General features: G+C 32.4%; 1 protein-coding gene across 1 annotated transcript; it reads right to left on the bottom strand.

Annotated features, from left to right (window-relative positions):
* Positions 1–8148: 8148 nt before the first annotated feature.
* Positions 8149–20104, bottom strand: LOC142616758 (protein neprosin-like). Its single transcript, XM_075789544.1, has 11 exons — positions 20062–20104; positions 19929–20017; positions 19420–19506; positions 13628–13690; positions 13310–13481; positions 10951–11024; positions 9862–10056; positions 9290–9454; positions 8916–8972; positions 8661–8807; positions 8149–8517 (listed from the first exon to the last, which is right to left on the bottom strand). Exons 1-11 carry the CDS (start codon positions 20102–20104, stop codon positions 8149–8151), a joined length of 1461 nt encoding a protein of 486 aa, XP_075645659.1.
* Between the last annotated feature and the right edge of the window lie 6225 nt (positions 20105–26329).

The raw sequence follows: 26329 nt of genomic DNA, 5'->3' as shown, positions 1-26329 counted from the left end.
ATGCTAGCCTCTTAATGATATGTAACAATCAAAGGCTAGTCTCATCTAATGATCTAAAAGGCTTTTTGTTTAAGAAAAAAAAAATTTCAAAACCAGCCATATTTTTTAATGAGGAAATTGTATTATAGCATACACATAATTTTTAAGGGTTAAATTTTAATTAGGGGAAAGTGCGGGAACTTTGGAGAAACAAAAACTGAAGGGTTTGCGGGTCTATTTTCATTGGACCTTTAAAGTGGACTTGTTAAATTTTGTTTTTGGGCTTTTCAATTCGGATTAGGCCTGGGTTTGAATTTGAATATACAAAATTGGGTTTAAAATTGGGTTTGTTAGGTTTCGAATTGGGCTTTATGGGGTTCAAGTCTTGGGCTCCTGTTGGGTTTGAGTTGAGTTTAATATCTAATGGTATCAAGAACATTAAAACCATTTAAATAATTAAAAACAACCACTGTGGAAAAAATAAATCTCATAAATAAATATAAATAATTCTTAATAAGGTTTCATTCTCAACCCTAAAAAAAGTTTAGCTATTCATGTTCATTGAAAAAAAAATACTAAATATTTATCTAAACAAATAAAATAAAATAAAGAAGAAAATAGTCATTGTGCTGTTACGAGGAAAGACACACAAGCACCTGCCTCTTCTCTCTATTTCCTGTTTGACTTCAAAAACGAGGCCCACAACAAAGATGTAATTAGGACTCTAAAGCCCACTATGGTTTTCCTTTGTTTGTTTGTTTGTTTGTTTGTTTTTTTTACTTCATGCCTGGGCTGGACCTCTTCTAGGATTGGTACTTCGGCTTGACAAGCAGCCCACTTCGAGTTTCACATGGTCATGTGAGTGAGGATAGCTTCTTCTCTTTTCCTTGTCTTCCACTAATTCTCATTAGCATGTAAAGCCTCTATAACCTACAAAACAATCATAGTCTATAATCAATCACAAAATAACATAAAAGTAAAGCTAAATATGCAAATATGAGACTACTTTATGTATGTATTTTAGGCACATCACTTTCCACTCCCTCTTTATTGTAAGCAGAAAAAGAAAAAAAAGAAAAAAAAGAAGAAGATAGAAAGACAAAAAAACAAAACAATATGCAAAAGACTGTGATTAAGTTATGAGATTAAAAACTAACATTGATTTAATTGGAAGAACTAAGCGTATCAAAAAAAATAAAGGAAGAACTGAGATAAGTAGTCTAAAGTACCACATCGGTTAGTTAGTTTATAAGATTCGCTAATACTTACAAAGGTTAGACCCTTTAGTAAGTGCTAGTGTTGTAGGTCTTGTCTTCCCACTCCTTCCTTCCCCTTTCTTGGAAAATCCAACTTCATGGGGTGAGAAAGAGGCAACATTGCAGAGCTAGGGTTATGATTTTCCCCAATTCTCGGAGATTAAGAAGAGCCACCTTGATCTGAGGGACTTAATTTTTCCAGAATTGAAGTTAATTGTTGGCTCATCTCATTCAAGGTTCTTGTGTGAATTTCTTGTATGGTTCGCATCCTTTGTAACTCTTTAGCATAATGATCATATGTGCTTTGAAGTGAAGCAATGGCTTCATTAGTTGCAGTAGAGGCACAAGTCTCTACCATGAACGCCAAGGTAAGCCAAACTCTGATACCAAATGAAAGGTGAAACTTGTTTTGGTAGCTGAATTTGAGGATAGCTAGGACCTCCTAAGAACACACACACACACATAGAGAGAGAGAGAGAGAGAGAGAGAGAGAGAGAGATGAATAATTTTGTTGATCAATAGCCAACAATCATTTATAATAGCCTTGCCTTTATACAGTTCCCTTATGCAACTCACTGCAATGCCATTACCTCCATAACCAACTAACTAACTCTAACTAACTACCTCCACTATTAACTAACTAACCAACCAACAACTAACTCACACAGTTAACTAAGTATCACTAACCAACAACCATAGTTAACTAACTCAACACAACCACACACCACAACCACACAATAAGGTACCACAACACAGCTATAGCATAGTGAACAGTACATCAATGTGTAATAATAACATTGCATTAACAATGGTCCTAACAGACCACTAAACATTGCAAACGTGGTGCTCCTTAAGGACTAAATAATTTTTCAAAGGTGAGCTTCTTGCCTCAAACTACAAGGGAGGAGAGTATAAAAACAAAAAACCTCAAGGGAGGCTAGTGCAATTTACCTATATGGTAAAACTTGTAAACAATTTATATAAATGAAGAGTTTGTTATGTGATTAGGGAACCTTACTCGAATCATTTCTAATTGAAATGAATTTCAAGCTCATGGGAACATTCTTAGAAGTAATATAATATTTTCCATTGTAAGTTCTCCTAACTTTTCACCTAAACATTGTGTTTCATGTTAAAGCACATGCTCCTCAAGTAATTTATTTCTCTATTTGGATAAAAAGTACTCAGCAAGGCTAAAAAGTTGTCTTCCCCATACTTCTTCACATTACTCTTACTCTTACTCCAACTCTTAATTTCCTTTTCATAACTGTAGGGGGTCCAAACAAAGGAAACCGACCCACGAAACGGGTTTGGGCTTAGATGGAGGCCTGTTACAATTAATTTGTAGAGGTGGCTGTTTAAGATCAACCTTTAATACCTTTACTAGCTTTGGATTAGCAATAAACAATGAGAAAGAGAAGAAATGATAATATAGTTTAAGTGTAAACAAATTTTATTGCTTTAAACTTCTTCCTCGGGCTGACCGATGAATAAAATTCTATTACTTTTGGCTTCTTAGTTTTAAAAGGATGGTTCTCTTTCCTACAGTTTTTGCTCATTTTATTTTCTAGATCCCCTAGCTTGGAGGAGCTTCCTTCCCTTATGTAGTTGTTGGGGTTGCATCCTAGCCTTCCACTTGGACCATTACAGATCCTTGCTGGGATACTTGCCCCATCATTATCTTGCTAGTAACAGTAGAGTAGGTTGCATGCTGTAAATGCACTGTTCATGGGTCATTTTGCCATTAAATGTGGCAGATTGAGTTGGTACAATGCATTTAATGTGGAGGTGATGAATACTTTATCAGGAAGCTTCCTCTTTTCCCTACTAACATGCTTTTGCTTTCTTCCTCGAGCTTCTATCCTGCCGGTTCTTAGATGGGACCTTGGTCCGTCGAACGGAGCTTGCTCGTCAGACTCTTCGGGCTGAGTGCTTCCCTTAGTCTCGCAAGGGAGCATTCTCCTCGGGCTCCTTGGGATGAGGACTTCCCTCAGTCTCAATTATTTGGTTGCCTTATTTGGGTTGGGCCCAAACCAAATGGATAATGTGGCCCAATTGCCTTTTTGGGATGTTTGTATGCAATGTGCATTTGCTTCTCAGACTTCCTCCTCCCACAATAACTCTTCTTCTCCCCATCTTTTTTCTATAAATTTCCTATTACTTTCTACGTGTCTCTCCCACGCATTCCTTGTTCTTCTTACAACGAAAAAGGTGATTACTCTCTCTCTCTTTATGATTCTTTTGTTTTTGTTGGTGGATTTGTTATTGTTTTTTCCTCCTTTGTAGTGAATTGTTTATTATTTCTTGCAGATTTTTTTAAAGCCCTCTCTTATTGATTTGGTTTATATTTAGTTTGGGTTAATGATTAATTAATTTGGAAGCAAGAATTTGAGTTTATATCCTAACACACTAGATTATTACATGGCTTTAGTCTCATTTTAATTTTGGTGTTATATAAATTTTTTAGACAATTTTAATATGTTTTGGATATAAGGGAGATAAAATTTGAATTTTTATGTGAATTTGTTTTCTTTTGGTTTTGATTTTGTGTTTGAGTAAAATATCATTTTCGTCCCTAAAATATTACAAAAATTCGCTTTTCATCCTTGAACTTTTAGAAGTTCTATTTTTGTCCCTAAATTTTGCATAACATTCAGACTTTCAGCCCTCTGTTTGTTTCCATTCGTTTATGTCTTACATGGCTTGGATGAGCGCTGATGTGGTATCTAACTTGGACTAACTTATTTTATTTAAACAAATATGAACACGTGGCAAAGACTTATTGACAGTACCGGCTTGCTCTATAGTATATGCAGTTGATGCGATCGCTTAAGGCCCAAAGTAGAAAAAATGCCCCCAAATTTTAATCAATAGAGTTATTTTTTTTAATTAATTAGGCCCAAATATTAGCTAACAAATAAAATAAACCTTTTTTTTTTTTTAATCAAAGTAAAGACAAGAAAAAAATAGAGAGAAATGTTAGGTTCACAACATTTTTAGAAGAAATCCTAAATAACAAGTTGTTATAGGCTGTTATTAATGGTAAAAAAATAATTCTAGTATTAGGTTCAAATTAGAATTAGTAACAATTTAACACCTATAATTTGTTATGAAAAATATTATGAATGTAGCATTTCTCAAAAAATAAAAAGTTCACAATATTTTCACAATAGTTGAGTTGACAAACTTTTGCTAATTCTCACTTAGGTCTAACACTAACATCATAATTTTACTTACCACTATTAATCTACCACATCAATAGGTGTGAAAAGGTTTGTCAAATTTTTTGTATCTATAGACTTTCTAAAAAATAAAAATTTACATAGTTCATGTTTATTAATAATAATTTTGTATATAAAACAAGATAATAGAATTTAAGTAATATTTAATTTTTTTAAGTCATATATATATATATATATATATATATATATATATATATATAAAAGGTCTCAATGTTAGTTTTTGTCTTAGGCCCCCAAATGCATTGAGCGCCCTTGCTTATTGGCATGCATGTGAACTATTTTCTAAATGGCCAAATTACCCCACCAAAATATCCAAGTCTCAGGTATGCTGGCATTAACCCAAAGTTCCATGACCACCGCCCTCATTGAAAACCTCAAACCGGCGACCCCAATCGACCGTTAGTTTCTGCCTCTATCGAAGTTACATAGTGATTAACATGTGCAGCAAGCCAACTAAATTTATTAAAGCCACTCAAATACAACACGTGGTCCGTTAATATCTGATGGAGTCTTCAATAATAGACACTAGGTACCACTAAATCGGTTTATATACAATATCTGGTGGTCTGTAGCAACAATGTTTGATGGAGTCTTCACAGTAAGCACAACAACCCTAATAAATCCATATATTCCAATAAAGCTATAAAGCAACAAATGAACAAATTTTACCTTATAAAGCGAGAGAGATCAATCTAGGACATTGAAGCTATTTTGCTGATTTTGGTTGCCGATTGGGCTGTTGTTGTGGGGGATTCATAGAAGATGAGGATTTTACAAATGGAGGGAGTGAAGGGTAATTTTGGTATTTAAAAAAAATGTTCCCACGTGTTCCAATGAGTCTTTGCCACATGTCCATATTTATTTAAATAAAATAATTTAGTTCAAATTAGATGCCACATTAGCACTTTGTCCAGCCTCATAAGACAAAAATTAATGGAAATAAATAGAGGAACGAAAATTAGAACATTTTGCAAATTTTAGGGACAACAATAGAACCTCTGAAAGTTCAAGGACGAAAAACAAACTTTTGTGATAGTTTAGGGACCAAAATGATATTTTACCTTTTTTTATTTATTTTTATTTGGTTAGGTTTTGACTTTTTGGGTCCTAAAAGTATTCGTTCCATTTTTAAAAATAAATTTTATAAATATGTAATTTTTATTGGATTTAGGGAGAGAAAATTTGAATTTAAAAAAATAGTTTTGGGAAATAATTGTCAGTTTCTAATATTTTGGGAATATTTTCTCTATATTGCATTTTAAGTTCTTAAGAAAGTTGCTTTTCATTTTTTATAACAGATAATTCTTTTATAATTATAATGAATATATGTGTATTAAATTTATGTTTTTGTTATAAACTTGTTAAAATGATTATTATGTCATCAAATTTTGGTCTCCAATTAAACGCCTCTCCAACCTTAAAACCATGAACCCATCATCTTCCTATTTCTTTTAATGGTTCTATGTTTACCATATTTTGATCAAGTGACTAATCTTTTTTTTTCTTCCAATAAGCTACAATAATGATTAGAATATGATTGGTTACTTTTATCTCAGGCATTGTTCGTACGCATTTTTTTTTAATAGTGCTAATGTGTTCGTATGCATTGTTATTAATAATAACGGAGTGAACCCATATCCACACAGTGCTATTTATTGAAGTAAAGATTGTACTTGAGGGAAACTTAAAAGATTTGGTTGTATTTGATAATAACTTAACACAACAACATAATCAAATTTAATGATATTAAGCATGGAAGGACAAATCAAGGTCATTGACATGAATGGTCATCGCTGAAGGAATAAATTTCCGATTTATTTTGCAAGAAATGTTTTTGTGTGTGTGCTAAATAAGTACTTTATATTATTGAATTACTGAAAAGAACACGATTACAATCAAAAGAACTAAGCCTACAGCCATCTCGATCCATAGCTTCAACAACATGTGGCACTAGGGAAGAGATGGGAACTAACCCCGTCCAAATGAAAAGTGCAGCCCACTGGACTCATGGTACAATATATTTTAGGGCAAATAACACTCCCCTCTCTTGAGGTTTGGAAAAATGATACTCATCCCCAAACTTAAAAGGAAAAAATATTTTCCTCCTTTGACATTCATTTGCCTAAATTCTGTTAAATTGATGTTAAAAATGTTGTGTACTAACCTACCCTTTAGTTAAGAACATATTTCCAAAATTGCCCTCAACTTATTCTTAAAAGTTTTACAAAACCCAAAATTTCAGCAATCATCCTTTCCTGCTCATCCTTTTCCGCTTCTTTGAAAACCTAGATTGATGTTAAGGACTTCTATTTACAAATTCACAGTAACAAATACACCTCAGTTGGTCTCCTACAACCTCCCATCCCATGGCTCAACAATGATTCTACAGTGAATACAACAAAAGCTGAATAACTAGGTAAATGTCAACAAAGCCCTCAAAATTTCTTGTATTTTAGCATAGTTGAGCCATGGATTTTTGGAATTTATGTGTAGATAGATTGTTATGTGCACAATTGTATAATACTCATAAAAGAATTTGTAAAGCTTTAATTTTTTTTTTTGAAAAAGCTCAATTTTTTTTTTTTTTGTTAATGGGTTTACTTCAAAGTTCAAAGAAATTTCTGTTGTGGATTCTATTTGAAAATGCTTGATTTGTTTGTTACACAATGCTTTGGATATTTACTCATGCTCTATTATCTTATTTCTTCTTCATTTTTTCCGAAGATTTTATATTCGATGAATGTCCTAAACCCAAAATTTGAAATTAATATAACTAAAAATTAGTTTTTGAGAAGTAGTCCTAGTATTTGGAAAAAGCCCAAACTATTTCCCTTGTGTCTATGCTTGAAAGGTAATTTGCAATTCAATAAGTGGATGCTAGTCAATAATTCAGCCAAAGAGACAATACTTGGTAGTAAAGAAGTAAATGTAAAAATGAGCTGGAAAGTATAAACCAATAGCGATTGACACCTCACTTGACTTGCATGAAGAAAAATAATTGATTTGAACTTCTAGAGTTTCTCTTGTACTTTGAATAATTAAAGCTAGCTTAATAAATCTATAAATAGATATCCTGTGTGATGAAAATGTGGTCTAACAAAATAAATTGTAATGAAATAAAAATAGCAACACAACAACACTTTGATAAACATATATATACATGCACCTATGTAAATTCTATCCAATTTACCCATATTTGAAAGTTTTTTTTATTGATAAGTGACTTTGAAAATTTCAAACTCATTTTTAAACAACAAAAGCTTGAAAGCTTCGACAAATTGTTTTATTTCATAAATTTTGATCCAAAATGTTGGAGAGAGGTGCGATTAAAAAAATCTAAGAGGATCATCAAACTTTAAAAAATCAATTAGAAAGGTGCTAGAAGAGACTAAAAAATCCACTTAAGCAACATGTTTTATAATATGCTCTTTTCATTTTTTTATTTTATTTTATTTTATATGAATGCTCTTTTCACTAACTATGGTTAAACTTTGGTAAAGAGAATCTTTTAAAAAATTGGAATATTCTGTTACTAATATTAACAGAAAGGGGAGGGGAGAGTGTTATTTTTTTCAAATCTCAAGGGAGGTGAGCACTTTTTCTTTTCAAGTTTGGGGCTGAGTGTCATTTTTCCAAACCTTAAGGAAGGAGAGTGTAATTTGCCCTATATTTTAAATGCCACAATCTCCACCAGGTCCACCAAACCCGAAGGTGTATCCCTCGAACTCACCCATATATCCATGAAAATCTATGAGATAGCAATTAGGGCAATCAATGATTGTATCATAAGTATATTCACGAGGTCCATCTACTACTCTATAACTATCTTTATACTGGATCACTCTAAATTGACTTGTATGTTTATAATTGTCATCTGGAAATCTTCCGGATCCCATGGGTGGGCTAATTCCATTTGGGGGACTAACAGCGAGCCCTCCCCAACCAACAGTTTCGGCTTCAGTAAAATTATTAAATATTGCTGCTGGAAAATATCCAATTTTAATTTCATCTTTTGTTACCCACCAATTGCCATCTTCCTCCTGTCACATAAAACAACAAGAGTATATGATCAAAGTCACAAAACTCTAAGCACTTTTTTTATTTTTGTTTAAAAATTTAATATACATAGAATGTTAATATAACCAAATAAAATAATATGCAGTTTAATTAACGTTGGATTTACCTTTGAATTGGAGAGTCCAATCTCAAATTGAGGACCATCAGGAATGGATACATTACTTATTGCTGACCCAAGATAAACTCTTTTGTCAACTTGCACAAAACCTGGGCAACGAATGTTGAAGCAGCCTGTCTTTTGAGCACCATCAGCCTGTAATTTTCAAAAGAACTTATAGTATATAAGAAACAAACATACACCACAAGAAAAAAGTTAGATAATAAATTATAAATGTGTGAAAACGATAGAATAGAATCATACCGTCCAATATGTGAAGTAATTAGTATACGGAGTACCCTTGTGCGTACCTGGAGAAACCTGTTTGAATCAAGGAGTAAAAAACATTATTCTTTGGAAAAATCTGTTATGCTGGTCCATTTGTATTTGATTATCAATCTTCTAATAACCGTTTCTTTACTAATTCATTTCTCTCATTTTGTACCCATGGATATTAGAACTTGAACTTTTATAACCAATATGAATGACATCTTATTTATCAAAGAAAACGACCCTTTTTTCTTCATTGAAAATGGCAATCGTTTATTGCAAATTCATGATTGGATAGTTATATCAATCATCAAAGATTAGGGTGTGAAATTGTGAATATCAACAAAATAAGTATAAATTTAAATTACCATCCATCCTGTTGTGATAGAATTCAACTTTTCTTCTGCGCCTTTCATGACATACATTCTGGCATAGCTGCTTCCTTCCTTAACTACAGAGTTATAGACATTGATGTTTCCTTTAACGCCAATGTAACCGTGATTTTCAGCGGTTCGCATTTTGATAACTGCATTCTGTAAAACCCAACAAATAAGATCAATTTGATGGGATCCACCATTACTTTTTTTCCCCATAAAAAAGCTAGAACTTAGCTCTAAATTTGGCTACCATATTAACCGTCATTGTTCTAAATAATAAATAATTATGCATATTTTGACAAATTTACTTAAATTTATATAATTAAATATTGAAAATATTAGGTTTAAGGACCACAAATATATTGAGTCAAGTTTTGTTTTATTCAAACTTGGTTAATTGGCTAATCAAACTTTAAATGTAGAGGTTTGAATGGCCATTTTTACAAAAATTATTATGAGTTTAACGTTATATTTTTGGGAAAATAATACTTGTGTAATGTATTATGATACCAAGTATGCTATGATTACGCCCTACATTTCAAAATATATAATAAAGAACTTACATGAAGATTGGGAACTTTTGTTGTTTGAGGATAAATGTTATTTGACATTGACCTAATTGCTATGAGGTCTGCTTTTGTTGTTCTGCGAATAGGAACTGTTCCTGATGGACAAGCATCTTGTTGTAAACCAATCATTGAAGGTCTATTTCGCGAGAGTCCTACATTCTTTGTTCTTTTTGAAAAATGAGGTCTTTCCTGAAGAAGCAAAAATTCAAACTAAACTAAAAAACATAATATTTGTTTTTGTTAAGACAGAGTCAAGAAGTCTCAGTGGGTCAAATGCAAAAGGGAAACAACATCGTTTAGAAGAGGTCAAGGATGATCAAGGATGAAAACGAAGTCGTTTATTTTAAAGAGTTGGGTCAGTTGTGAGTGGACCACGTGTCTTAAGGTTATTGGTTGTAGTTGAAAGTTTGTTTTGTGTAACTGTTTTTTGTTATACTCTGTAGATCTTCTCGTGCTAGTGTGGGTGTACAGCATTGATTAATCTTGTAATATAAATAGTGTATTGTTTGTATTCTCGTGGTCAGATTAGTGAATAAGAAATTCAGCTTTCCAAAGGTTCTTCTTTCGTTTCTCTGCAAAACCTCTGTTTTTCTTAATATGGTATCAGAGCTTCTAGAAGCTCCTACAATGGCTTCTGATTCATCCACTCAAAATACTTTGAATTCTTCTATGGCAGATGAAACAGCCAACAATCCATACTTTCTTCCTGTTGCAGAGAGTCCAGGGATCATTCTCTCTTCGCAACCTTTAACTGGTCCAGAGAATTACGCTACTTGGACCAGGTCTGTGTTCTTGGCCTTGAGTGCGAGGAACAAATTTGTGTTTGTCAATGGAGCAATTTCCAAACCAGAGGTTACTTCGCCTCTGTATAATTCCTGGTGCAGATGCAATACCATGGTTCTTTCATGGTTAGTCAATTCTCTTAGCAAAGATATTCAAGCAAGTGTGAGGTATATTAACACTGCTCAAGATTTGTGGATCGATCTGCGAGATCGTTTCTCTCAAGGAAGTTCACCGAGGCTCTATGAATTGCAAAAGGAGATTTCTCACCTTACTCAGGGTCAATTATCGGTGAGTTCTTACTTCACTAGATTCAAAACTCTCTGGGATGAATATGTGAATTATCAATCCTATGCTTCTTGCACCTGTGTTTGCACCTGTGGATTTGATAAGACGCAAATTGAGATTCAACAGAAAGAGCATGTTTTTCGTTTTCTAATGGGATTAAATGATAGCTATGATCACATCATTGGCCAAATTTTACTTGCTGAGCCCCTTCCATCAATCAACAAGGTTTGTTCTTTGATTTTGCAAGAAGAGAAACGCAGAAACATAGGTCATGGAATCAATGTTATGGTTGAACCTACTGCCTTGTATGCTTCTAATGGTAGTAACCCTAATTTTGGCCCCAATTTTAGGCCTACTCAAAATCAAGGTTATAATGGAGGAAAAAAGGGGAATTCTAAGAAAGAAAGACCAGTTTGCACATATTGTGGTTTGACTGGACACATAGCAGATAAGTGCTATGAACTTCATGGATATCCCCCAGGTTATAAACCAAAGGGGAAGGTTTTTATGGCAAATCAAGTTTCTGGTGTTTTTCATTCAGAAAATTCAGATGGTTCAAATGGTTCTTTTGGTTAAGCACAACATTGTTACATCAATGGGAGCAATGCATATGGTGCTACACAATCAGGTGTGAATGCTTCTGGTATGCAACCTGATGCTATTACCTTTCCTCCACAGAATTTTCCTTCGCAGTTTCAAGGATCTTCATCACAATCTCTTAAGTGTCCAATTTCACAGTCTCAATGTGAACAACTGCTATCATATCTCTCAATTCTTAAGGAAAATTCTGGTGTAAGTTCTGGAATACAACCTGCTCATCAAGTTGCAACTGTGATGACAGCAGCCGTTGACACTTCTTCATCCAACAACTTTGTCAATAACTTCTCAGGTAATCCCTTTTGGATTCCTCCCAATATGTCTCATTCTATTTTCTCTGCTCATCTAGTAGATAGAAAGGCTTATAAATCCAGTGATTGGATTATAGATACAGGAGCCACTGACCATGTGGTTCACTCAGTGACTCAATTAACCACAATTACTTCTATTATTCGAAATTCTGTATCCTTTCCTAATGGGGAACAAGCCATGGTTACACACATAGGAACTGTTAAAATTTCATCTTCAATAACACTTACTAATGTGCTTTGTGTGCCATCATTCAGTTTCAATTTAATTTCTGTTAGTCAACTTACAAAAACATATTTTTGCTGTTTAATATTTCTTGGCAAATGCTGTTTTATCCAGGACCTGGCTCATTGGAGCATGATTGGTTTGGGTAGAGAAAGCAAAGGCCTATATCTGCTGCAAAATTTTTCACAACATGCATCCTTTTCAGCTCTAGCTGCTCCACATTCATCTTCTATTTCCTCAGATTTGTGGCATGCACGTTTGGGTCATCCTTCTTTTTCAAAGATGCTTTTATTGAATAAATCTGTACCTTTTACCTCTAAAAATAAGTCACAATGTTGTGATATTTGTCATTTTGCTAAGCAAAAGAAACTTGCTTTTCCTGTAAGTGAGCATATTTCTGTCTCTCCTTTTGAACTTGTACATTGTGACTTGTGGGGACCTTTCTTTACCGCAACTAATGAAGGTTACAGATATTTCTTAACACTTGTTGATGATTTTTCTAGGTGTACTTGGGTATTTTTGCTTAAGAACAAATCTGACACTGCATACTTAATCCCTCAATTTGCTACAATGGTGGAAACTCAGTTTGATAAGAAAATTAAATGCATTAGAAGTGACAATGGAACTGAGTTTCACTTACACAATTTTTTTAAGAGCAAAGGCATTTTGCATCAATTGTCCTGTGTTAACACACCACAGCAAAATGCCATTGCTGAACGAAAGCATCGACATATTCTTAATGTTGCTAGAGCTTTGATGTTTCAATCTCATATTCCTTTGTCCTATTGGGGTGATTGTATTTTGACTGCTGTGTATTTGATCAATAGGACACCTTCTAAACTTCTGCATAATAAAACCCCTTTTGAAATGCTTTTCAATAAGCCTCCTTCTTTTACTCATTTAAGGTGTTTTGGTTGTCTTTGTTTTATCTCTACCTTGCCTCATAATAGACACAAATTTGCATCTAGAGCTAGAAGATGTGTTTTCTTAGGCTATCCCCATGGCATGAAAGGTTACAAAGTTTTGGATCTTGATTCTAACACCATACACATCTCTAGGGATATAGTTTTCTATGAGACTATATATCCTTTTGCTCAGAATTCTTGTTCTTTACCTTCTTACAATGTTGATCTTGTTTTTCCTTATTCAAATTCTGTTGATATTCCTACTCTATCTCCTTCTACATCTTCCTATGAACCCCCCACTTCTATTTTGCATACCACACCATCTGTACCTCACCAACCAGCTGTCACTAATGATGTTCCTACTTCACCTAATGTTCTTCCTTCTCCTACTTCTGCTACTCCTTCTTCCATTGATCTTTCTCCTTCTTCTTCCCCTGATATTGATCCTATTTCCACATCTTCTATTCCTGTTGTTCTTAGAAGGTCAACTAGACCACACCACCCACCTGCCTATCTCACAGATTACTCTTGTAAATCAGTGGTTTCTAAACCTTCACCAGGGTCACCTTATGATATTTCAGATCATCTCAGTTATGAGAATCTTGGTAGCACTTTTCATTCCTTTGTAATGTCTGTTACTGCTACACCTGTAGAACCTGTCCATTTTTATCAGGCAGTGCAATTTGCAGAGTGGAGAGCAGCAATGGATAAGGAAATTGCTGCTTTAGAGCAGAATAACACTTGGACACTCATTCCTTTACCCTTTGGTAAGGTTCCCATTGGATGTAAATGGGTGTACAAGATCAAGTACAACCCTGATGGGACCATTGAAAGACACAAAGCTCGTCTTGTTGCTAAGGGGTACACCCAAAAGGAAGGGCTGGATTATTCTGAGACTTTTTCCCTTGTAGCAAAGTCTGTTTCTGTTAGAATGGTATTGGTTTTGGCTGCTGTGAAAGGTTGGTTTTTACATCAATTAGATGTAAATAATGCCTTCCTACATGGTGACTTGACTGAGGAAGTTTACATGTCTTTTCCACCTGGTTTTCACAGCAAGGGGGAGAACTTAGTGTGTAAATTGAATAAAAGCTTGTATGGATTGAAGCAGGCTTCCAGGCAATGGTTTGAGAAGCTGTCCACAACCATCTTGAGTTTGGGTTTTGTGCAGTCAAAGGCTGATTATTCCCTTTTCACACATTCTCAAGGATCTTCATTTACTATCTTATTGGTGTATGTGGATGACATTTTGTTGACAGGCAACAATCCAGATTGTGTGAAGGAATTGAAACAAGTTCTTGACAAAAAATTTGGCATTAAGGACCTTAGGTTATTGAGGTATTTTCTTGGTCTTGAAGTGGCAAGGACTGACAAAGGAATTAGTCTAAACCAAAGGAAATATGCATTGGAAATTCTTAAAGATACTGGTTATTTGGGCTGCAAGCCTAGTAAGTTGCCTATGGAACAAAACTTAAGACTATCAAAGTATGAAGGTGCTCCTCTAGCGGACCCAAGTAAGTATCGAAGACTTATAGGGAGATTGATGTATTTGACACTGACCAGACCAGATATTACTTATGCTGTACACAGACTGAGCCAATTTCTTGCTCAACCTAGGGAACCTCACATGTTGGCAGTGAACAAGGTGCTTCAATACATTAAGGCATCCCCTGGTAAAGGGCTTTACTTCTCTAGCAGTTCAGATTTGCAAATAAAATCCTATTGTGATGCAGATTGGGCTGGCTACCCAGATACTAGGAGGTCTTTAACTGGCTATAGTGTATTCATTGGTGATTCTCTAATCTCTTGGAGGTCAAAGAAGCAAAGTGTGGTTTCTAGATCATCAGCTGAGGCTGAATATAGAGCCATGGCAACAGTGGCTTGTGAAATCACTTGGGTTCTACAATTACTTAAGGATTTGAAGGTTTATCATCCCAAACCAGCAATGGTGTTTTGCGACAATCAGGCTGCATTACATATAGCAGCCAACCCTGTCTTCCACGAAAGGACAAAACATATTGAGGTTGATTGCCATCTGGTGAGAGAGAAAATTCAAGAAGGGAAAATCAAAACTTTTCATGTGGCTAGTAATTCTCAAGTTGCTGACATCTTCACTAAAGCATTGGGTATTTCAGCTTTCACTAGGTTGGCAAATAGACTTGGTCTTATAGACATTTTTGTTCCTAAAAGGGTTAAGTTTGGTTCACAACTTCAAGTCACTAAACAATCAATGATTCAGGACTTGAGGGGGAGTGTTAAGACAGAGTCAAGAAGTCTCAGTGGGTCAAATGCAAAAGGGAAACAACATCGTTTAGAAGAGGTCAAGGATGATCAAGGATGAAAACGAAGTCGTTTATTTTAAAGAGTTGGGTCAGTTGTGAGTGGACCACGTGTCTTAAGGTTATTGGTTGTAGTTGAAAGTTTGTTTTGTGTAACTGTTTTTTGTTATACTCTGTAGATCTTCTCGTGCTAGTGTGGGTGTACAGCATTGATTAATCTTGTAATATAAATAGTGTATTGTTTGTATTCTCGTGGTCAGATTATTAGTGAATAAGAAATTCAGCTTTCCAAAGGTTCTTCTTTTCGTTTCTCTGCAAAACCTCTGTTTTCTTAATAGTTTTCCAACTTGCAAATTTATATAATAATAATAACAATAACAATTAGTCACTAACTCGTGCTATACACGGAAACTTACTTATTTGTGAGGTAGATTAAAATAATTTTATAAAATCTTAAATTGATTAAGAAATTACACCATTGTTTGAACGTGCAATGGCTTACAAAAATTCAGATATTAAAATTTTTGAAAGACCAAAAAATATTAAAGAAAAATTATCAACGTTTGAGTTTGACTTTAAATTGGACTTATTAGAGAGATAGAGTTTCATTCTTTGTTAAGTTTGGATTAAACAAAATATATATATATATATATATATATATTTTTTTTTTAAATGATTAGTTTGAGTTTAAGTTGGATTTGTCAGAGAGAGAGAATTTCACTCATTGTTAAGTTTGTACTAAACAAAAATAATTTTATTTAAATAAAATGATAATTTTATTTAAATATTGTACTAATGTAGAAAATTGTGAGAGTTTTAGAGGTTTCGGTTTAAAGAGATAGAGTTTCACTCCTTGTTAAGTTTGGATTAAACAAAAATAATTTTGTTTAAAAAAAATGATGAGTTTGAGTTTAAGTTGGACTTGTCAGAGAGATAGAATTTCACTCTTTGTTAAGTTTGGATTAAACAAAAATAAATTTTTTTTTTAAATGATGAGTTTGAGTTTAAGTTGGACTTGTCAGAGAGATAGAGTTTCACTCCTTGTTAAGTTTGGATTAAACAAAAATAATTTTGTTTAAAAAAAATGATGAGTTTGAGTTTAAGTTGGACTTGTTAGAGAAATAAAGTTTCACTCTTGATTAAGTTTGGACTAAAAAATAATAATTTTATTTAAATATTGTGCTGACGTGAAAAATTGTGAGAGTTTCAGAGGTTTCGGTTTTATATAATAACTAGTCGCAAACCCATGCTACGCATGGGAACCTACTTGTTTGTGTGGTAGACTCATCTGACTTCAATTTATGTTACAATTTGATGAAGAAGTCATTGTTTGAACGTGTAATAACTTACAAAAAATAATTCAAATATTATTTAACAAAATTTACCAGATAGTTTCAGATATTGCAAAAATATGAATCCGAAAAAATATAGATGTTAAAAAATTCCAAAAGGTACAAATTTAAAAAAAAAAATCAAAAAATTTAGAGCTTACAAATTCTAGACCAAAAAAAAAAAAGTATTATGTGACTACACAATAGGAAAATATAAGATAAAGATGTGTTATCCTCAAAAGAATAATTCATGGATATAGTTATTGAAATTTGTCAACTAATTTTAGATATTGCAAAATATAACTAAAAAAATCTAGATTTTAAAACTTTTGAAATGCCAAAGAATCATAAGATTCGCTTCCTATAGATTATTGAAATATATATATATATATATATATATATATATATATATGACTACATAATAGAGAAATATAAGAGAAAAATTGATTGTCAAAATTTACCAATCATGTTCAAATATTGCAAAAACTAAAGCAAAATTCAGATGCTACAACTTCTAAAATGCCACACACACACACAATTAAAGAATTAGAAGATTTAGAGCCTAGAAGTTATTGAAAAAATTCAAATATATATATATGACTAAAGCAAAATATATATATTTGGGTGTTATGCTTCGGCATTAATCTTCTTCTTTTGCTCCTCATCCATAACTTAGAGGAATAGAGCAAAGATTTGCAAAGTCAAATAGGAAAACAAAGATCAGAGGAATAAAGCAAAGGTCTTCAAAGTCCAATAGGAAAACAAAAATGGCTTGTGTAGGTTAGCCTATGGATTGGGAATGGGAAAACAAAGATGACTTGCATAGGGAAGAGTTCTAGGGAAAAAATAATAATTTTATTTAAATAAAATAATAATGATGAGTTTGAGTTTAAGTTGGAGTTGTTATAGATATAGAGTTTCACTCCTTATTAAGTTCAGATTAAAAAATAAATAATTTTATTTAAATAAAATGAAAATTTTATTTAAATATTGTGCTAATGTGGAAAATTGTAGGAACTTCAAAAGCTTCGGTTTATAATAATAATAATAATTAGTCGCTAACCCGTGCGATGCATGGGAAAACTATTAAATATAAGATTCAAAAAATAATGCCATGCACTTTTATAACATAAGGTATCAAAAAGATGATACAACTAATTTTTTGATAATTTTGGTGGTCATGGCCTACTCGAAATATTAAAATCACTATATTGAAGTAAAAAATTCAAATTTAACCATTATTAACAAATTAAGAGAAATTAACAATTATTAATAAAAGTTGCTATAGATGGTAGTTGTAGTAGAATTCATTCAATATGTTAATGATCGTTTACATCACCTCATAACATTGCTTCATAATCCATGTATGCACACATCATAATAGAATAAGCAACCTTGTATAATCGAGGAAGACCAAATATTTTGCAATGAATTCATTAGACGGATTTTGGACATGTTTTGATAGCTTTCTTATTAATTTATTTATACGCAATGGTTAAAACCACCAACACAACATCCTTTTTAATTTTTTGATCTGGTTAATGTATACATGTGAGGTAAGCTAATCTTTTGTCTTCTAACCAACACAACACCCTTTTTTTTCTTTTTCTTTTTTTTCTTTTTCTTCCGTTTTTTCTCAGCCACATTTCCTTCACCTTTTGTCTTCTTTATTTCTCCCTTTTCTCAATTTTCCTCCACAAACTTCTTTCAATACCTCGCTTTAACTCTGTTTCAAATATTGCTTGCCTTAACCCAGTACCCACACTTCAACAAAGTGACTTCGGTGAGTCATAGTTCATCAAGAATCAAGACCCACTTTAGCACCACTCTTTGAAGCAACTTTTTAACCGTTGTGTTGAACGGTGACTCCATGATTCTCATCAAGAATCAAGACCCAGTTCACTTCGGTAGTACCCACGACATGCAGTGGTGATGGGGCTCCATCGGTGACGAAAACGACATGCAATGGTGATGGGGCTCCTCCATTTGTGACAAAAATAGCTGTTGAGAGCGACAAATCTAAAAGTTGTGTACGGTCATGATTGGCCATGGGTCTGTGTTTATATATATATATATATATATAGATGATGGCAGGCAGAGCATCGTGAAAGAGTTTTGGCGGAAAAAAGGTAGAGCATCCTGAAAGAGAAGGCAGGGCATCAGGTTTAGGTTTTAGAAAAATTTTATTATTATTATTATTTTAATATTGTGTTGACGTAGAAAATTGTAGGAGCTTCAAAAGTTTCGATTATATATATATATATATATATATATATATATAATAAGTGATAGATCTGTAGTATTGACATCCTTTGTGATATCTCACACGTTCGTAGTTCAAAACCTAATTCCTCTTCCATCTAAATCCACTAAAAACAAAAAACAAAATAAAAAAACAAAACGACAACAACAAATCTTTATTCCTAAACCTTTGTAGTCGACTGTTATAACACTCACTTACCCAAACTGATGTAAGTATATAAACATACAAAAGTGAGTGATTCATAAGCCATGATATATAATTGCATAGTTAAGGAAACTGAATTTTGCCATCTCTTGCTCTAGTTAGAATGTAGCCTTTAATCAAATTCTGATTAAAAATAGTTTTTTTTTTTACATAATTGATTTGTTTAATTAATCCTTTAAATAATAAGCCCTAGTCAAATTGGAATTTGTTAAAATTAATGATGAGGCATGGCAGACATAGTAATCATTACGATAATTTTTGGTTCAAAAAGTACAAACTACTACAATTTCTGAAGTAATTGGGAATAAAATTATTGTTTATTGATACAGTCATAAATATAAAGGAATAAATAGTTTCAATCTCTGCTTTAGTACCTGGATCTTGTGATCTTTCAACAAAGGATGGTCAAAAGCCAATTGTTTATTGATATCAATACAATCAACAATATATCCAAACTCTGTCTACACATTCAAAAAATAAACAAGTTCTATTATAGCATGAAAACAAGTTCTATAACATGTTATATATGAAATTAAAAAAATTAGAAAAACAATAATAATAAGACTTCCATGATTTAGACAATGTCTAAAAAATGTGATGATTGTGAGTGGCAACCATGAAGATAGGTAATTGAGAAGGCACTGCAAAGATATATAGTAAAAACTCGAATAATAAAAACTTTTCAAATTTAAGAAGCTGAGAACAACAAACTTCATAACTTTGACCTTTATTATTATTATTATTATTATTAAAAAGCCTCTATAAGTCTAAATAACAAATGGGTATGACATTTGAGAAGGATTAGGGTTGGGGATCCCTAGGAACTAAATAAATGGACTGTAATTTCATTTTACATGAGTTTCTTGCTATTCAACCAAAGTACTTCAATCATATACTTACTGGTTCCATAATCCCTCTCAAAGGTGACATGGCTAAAATGGAAGCTTTCGAGTAACTTTGGGAGACTCTCATCTAGAAGACATCATGGGTTCCATGAGAATCCAATATCCACATACCTGGTGCAATAAACACCCAGAAGAGGGCTTCATTGAGGCACATGTTCGGATCACTTGCTATTAGTACTCGATCGATATGACAAGATGCCTTGAAACCATGCACTACACTACCTAAATACTAGATTATGGAGGAAGAATGGTTTTACGGCCTAAAATCTCAATGTCTGTGTGTATTCCAAAGAAAATACCCTGTCCATGTGTGGAGAGTATCACTAGTTCACAACTAAAATATTTCGATCAAGGTGCAAATTTGGAGGGCTTGCAAGTCTATTCTGCCAACAAAACTCGCATTGGCTTCAAGACGTGGTAAAAAATGTTTTTTTACCATATTTGTGGTAGGGACTAAGGAGGATTATTTCTTTGCCTGCATTAGGTTTATTTGGTTTCAAAGGAACTGAGCTTGGGCTAAAGGGATCCTTACTGAGCCCACCAATGTGTTCTTGGCGGCAAGGAATATGGTGGACCAGTATAAAGCCCATCGAGTTGTTGGAACAGGGTCTCGCTCAAGCCAAGAGGCGTGGGACTTTCTATGAGAGGAGGGATGATTCAATCCTTAGGAAAGAATAATTTCTCCGCATTTCTAGGTTGAGCCCATAGTTCACTAATTATTGAAAAATTGTGCTCTTAGATAAGGTATTATTAAATTTTCAATAATTAAAAGTTAGCAGAATTTATGATTTATGCAGTGTCAAATATTTAACACTAAATTACCTATTTTTCCCCTTGAAGCAAATTTTATCTTTATAAAATTTATGATAAAAGAACTCAGAGGGGACCAAGATGAAAAGCCTTGAAATGTAATGAACCAAATTGAAAAAAAAAAAGAAAAAGAAAAAGAAAAAGAAAAAAAAAACCCACAAAGTTTAAGGGGTCAAACACATAATTTAGTCAAAATTAAATATAAATTCACTCGTTTCATTAAGTCTCAGTTCTTTCGATTAAATCAATGTTAGTAATTAATCTCATAACTTAATAAAAGTCTTTTGAATGTTGTTGTTGTCATCATCATTCTGTCTTTCTATCTTTTTTCCCCCTTTCAATAAAGAGGAGAGTGGAATTCAAACTCAAAATTTTCTTTTAAGAGAGAATTGGAGAATAAAACATAGGGTCCATTTGGTTGGTAAAATGGAAATGTGGGAGGATAGAAAATGAGGAATGGATAGAAAAGTGAGAGTATAAAAGAGATTTCAATTTCCCTAATTTGTGTTTGGTTGGGGTGGAAAAATAGAGGGATGAAAAAAATAAGTTTTTTTAATAAATTTATTCATATGCCCTTGTTAAAAATAATTCCCAAATAAAAAAATGTGACAAAAAAAGACTATTACCCAAATTTACTAAAAAAGAATTTCATGCCCAAATAATCACGCCGAAGAAGATGGAAAAAAGAAAAAAGAAAGCACTGACAACAACCTGTATGTTATATCACACCAAAAAAAGAAAAAAAAGAAAAGCAAACAAGGCCATCACGCCCAAGAAAGCAAACTAAAAAAGGAAAGCAAAAAATAAATAAATAAAAAGAAAGAAGCAACCAACAAGTCAATCACGCCTAGGAAAGCATAAAGAAGAAGAAGAAAAAAAAAAAGAAAAAAGAAAAAGAAAAAGAGAGAGAGAGAGAGAAGAAGAAGCTATTAATAGGACCAGTAAAAGGAGGAGAGGAGGGTAGTTTCGCCATTGATTGTAACTAGTCTTCTCCTCTCTATTTTCTCTCTAAATTGGAGAGATAGAATTTTGGTGGATTAGGGGAGAAAACACTTAGGCCCTACCAATTTTCAATTCTCTCATTTTCTCCAACGAAACACACATAAAATTTGTTTTCTACGTTTTATTTTCTATCTTTCACCCCCAACCAAATGGACCCTTAATCTCAATAGTCTAGAGCATTAGATTTTACTCAAATGAACATCAATTGATAATAACAATAAGAAGAACATATAATTTCTAAATGGAATGTTTAAATATCATTGCACTGAATATGCTTGAAGTATTATAGTATTACAACATATAAAGATTCAAAACAAACATGAGTTCTAGTTAGTCTAAAACCTGAATGCTTTTAACAGGAGGTTTGTTTATGAGCTTTAGTTGTCTTTCTAACTCCAATTCTTCTTCTTTGGATATAATTCAGGTTCCATTCACCTGATAGATGCTTGTCAAACTCAAACACAAAACTACAATTAAGATCATCTTTCAAAATCCATTGTCTTACTGATTTGATGTAAGTATATATATTGGATTAGTATTCTTGGAGTTTATTATATAGGAGTGATGGTGAGTTGAAGATAAGTATAATTAAGGACTCATTATGAAAAGCAACTAAGTTTGTTTTATTTATTTTTTATTATTATTATTATAACCTAATAGTTGGTAGATGGGCGAATTTGAATCTTAGATGTCTCTAGTGAAAACATTAGGAGAAAAAGATGAATTAATCTTTGCTTTTTTATTTATTTATTTATTTATTTTTTTATCTTCACATTGCCATCTTTGTTGGAAACGCTAATCAATTTTTATTCTTATTTTGTAAGGTCTTGTTATGGAAAGACAACAGCTCTCTTGATACCAGCCAAGCATGTTAAATAGTGTTAATATTTACACTTTGCACTATGAACTTTTTGAACGTACGTTTTGCACCCTAAACAATAACATTTGTTACACTTTGTATCCCAACGTTAAGTTTGCTATTAATTTGGACAAAAATTCAAAGTTTAGGGTGCAAAGTGTAATTAAAAATATAGTTTATGGTAGTAAAGTGGAATTTGTCTTTTGTTTGTAAGAATTGAAAAGAGGGGGAAATTAGGTCTTTACACATTATGCCATATTTATCCATCCAAGTTAATGGCATACTTAATGTCGGAGTGCAAAGTGTAACAATGATCATAATTTAGAATACAAAATGTGCATTCAAAAAATTTAGGGTGCAAAGTGTAATCGGAGATATGGTTTTGGATGGTAAAGTGTGATTTCTCTTAATATTTATCACATGATAAATAAAAAAGATTGAGTGATTTACTCTTTTCAACTATCTACAATGCCCCCTTTTTTTTTAATAACTCGATAGTTGAAGGAGAGAAAATTTGAATTCTGAACACGTCTCGATAGTTTAAGGTCACCACTCTCAAGAATCCACTTATCAATAATCAAGCAGTTACAAGTATGGGGAATCTTACCACTACCCTCCTATTTACAAAATACTAACCTACAGTTAAACCTTTGCTCCAATACCCAATTGAACTTGATCTTTAGCAGTCTTCTTTCCTTTGTTGCACAAATTTCTAATATGTGACTAATTCTTTTGCACAGATCCCAATACATGACTAACTCCAACAACTTGATTGATTGTTGTTGATTGCGAAGTTCTTTACTTCATAAATGATGAAGATCAATAAGCACTTGGTTACAAAACTTTAAGGCACACAAACGCAGTAGCTTCTCACTTAGTATATGAGTTCTAAGTCTCTATTTCCATACTTGATGACTTTTAAATAAGTTTTATATATGACTAGGGTTATAAGAAGAAAAACCCTAATCATTCAAGTCAGCATGGGCCGAATTTCAAATTTGAGATTTTTGAAATCGTAGTTATTGATAGATCAAGCTTGTGTCGAGCTTCTCCCTTAATCTTCGATAGCTGCATCTGTCAAGCTTCTGTCAAGGCTTAATCAAACAATATTTTCTTTCACTTGTTTCTTGGATCAACCTTCATGCCTTTAATGATACAACTTGATATGTTTGAACAACATACTCCTTGATACATTAATCCCAACTTGTCAAGACTTAATGAAACAGTCTTTCTACGTTTGTTTCTTGGATCAACCTTTATGTCTTTAATGATACCACTTGATATGTATGAACAACATACTCCTAGATACATTAATCCCAACTTAGATCTACCCAATTACAAGTGCATTTTGTCAAAATATGACCCTAAATAATAGTGCTCCTCCCTAGTAAAGTTCAAACTTGACGGGACAGTACTCTTCCTAAAATAAATGTCCCATCATCACATTGAAATTCTGTAACACCAACCAATTTTTATTTTTTTAATTTATTTTATAAGGTCTCATTATTTATTGAGTCCAAATTCGGTAGGGATGAGATGTAAAAGAAAAACTCATATTTTATACTATCCAATAAGAAATTGACACATCAGTTTTTCACTTAAAACTCAATAGATCTTATCACACATAATAATATCTCAATAAACTCACAATCAAAGTTGGATTTTTAAATGGGTATTAGAATTGATTTTGTGGTTATCCTTATTCTTTAATATGTAATATGAGGATATGACATGTTGAAATTGGAGGGGTAAAACTTGAGATTTACACCATATCCTTATAGAATTTAATCTCTTATTTATTTAAAAGGTCTCATTACACAATTATGGAAAGCCAATTAAGGCCCTTGGCAATAACCAAGCAGGTTAAATAGCATTAATATTGACAATGGATTTTCAAATTTGGATTCTCAATAAACTCACAATCAAAGTTGGATTTTCAAATGGGTATTAGAATTGATTGAGCGTGATTATGCTTATTCTTTAATATGATGATATGACATGTTGAAATTGGAGAGTTAAAACTTGGGATTTACACCATATCATTATAGAATTTAATCTCTTATTTATTTAAAAAGTCTCGTTACTCAGTTATGGAAAACCAATTAAGGCCCTTGACACTAACCAAATAGGTTAAATAGCATTAATATTGACCAAATTACTATTATACTAGTCACTAACCCGTGCGATACATGAGATTGTTTTAAATCAAATGTTAACATGTTCAAGTTTAAACATTTCTCTAATTACAACTGTTGAAAGCTATATTGACTCCAATATAAGATGAAACATGTAGTTATGATGAAACTATCAAAATATTACACATAAGATCATTAAAAATGAGATAAATAAAAATATTATGAAGTAATATATTAAAATTATCATAATATGCTCTTACATTTGGTTTAATAAGTATTACAAAATAACTAGTAAATAGAAATATATACAATTGTGCTTACATCTTCAAGCTTTATCCAATTCTTTTTAATAATCTATTTCCTCCCTTTCTTAGGCTCTTCTCTTTTCTCAACTTCTTCAAGCTACCTAATTTTTCACCAAATTAATATCAAGTATAACACCAAATTATACTAATTGAATCCAAGATTTACAATGTAAAACCAAACACTCTTAATGTGAATAAATTTCATAATAACCCCACCCCAGCTATTGAATTATAAAAAATCTAATATATCTATAATCTCCATGAAAGTAAGTATTCCATTGGTCTTCATCATCAAATTCAGAAGTAAAATAATAAAAGAGATTAGACACACACAAAAAAATTCAATATAACCAAGTTATAACTAAAATACCAGTACTTACTTTGCTAAGGTGGAAAATGGTACTATCTTTTACCATATATAAATACAACATGACCTGAGACCTCAGAAGCTTACATGGAATATGTTTAAATGGTACTATATTATTTTATTCGAACATTAAGAATACAAAAGCCATAAATCTAGATAGTTATGGCATTTGTTTCAAGTTTATGCCAAACCAAAACTAAAGGTAGGCCTTCAAAAAAAAAAAAAACCAAAAATATACATTTAAATCCAAACTTGTCAATTGGGAGCCACTGGGTGCAGTTCACAATGGCTTTGTAAAAAAACAACCCAAAAGGAAAAATAAATGTTAAAATCTGTTTGGTCTTCAAAACTAAAAAACAACCCAAAATTAAAAATTAAAAAAGAAAGAAAGAAAGAAAGAAAGATGCAGATGATATGCAAAAAGATGGGTATTTGATAATGAAAATTAGAAGGGTGTGAATTAAAAGGGAAAAACCTTGTTGTAATACCATTAATACTCTATCTAAATATTGAAAAACAATTAATATTTTAACCAAAAGAGAAGAACAAGAAAACTTGCTAATAAATTTGATAAGTCAAATCGATAATCCTAAGCTTAAAGAAGAATATCTTAAAAAGCTCAAGAAAACTATGATTAAAGATGAAAATGATAAAAAGATAAAATCAAAGATAGATCTTGATGAAACTCTAAAAAGATTTAATAAAAAGAAATCTAAAGAAATAACTGTTAATGATTTACAACATGAAATTATTGTTATTAAGAAAGAAATCATTGAGCTAAAAAATAATTTAAAGAATATTAAGGATGATAACTTTGGCCTAAAACAATAAATATTACTTTTAAAAATTGACAAACAACTTGATAATGAACAATCTAATAGCGAGCCTAATGAGCAGAAAG

Source organism: Castanea sativa, chromosome 11 (genome assembly GCF_040712315.1).
Source record: "Castanea sativa cultivar Marrone di Chiusa Pesio chromosome 11, ASM4071231v1".
Classification (NCBI taxonomy): domain Eukaryota; kingdom Viridiplantae; phylum Streptophyta; class Magnoliopsida; order Fagales; family Fagaceae; genus Castanea; species Castanea sativa.
This window is presented reverse-complemented; position numbering and strand designations above follow the sequence as displayed.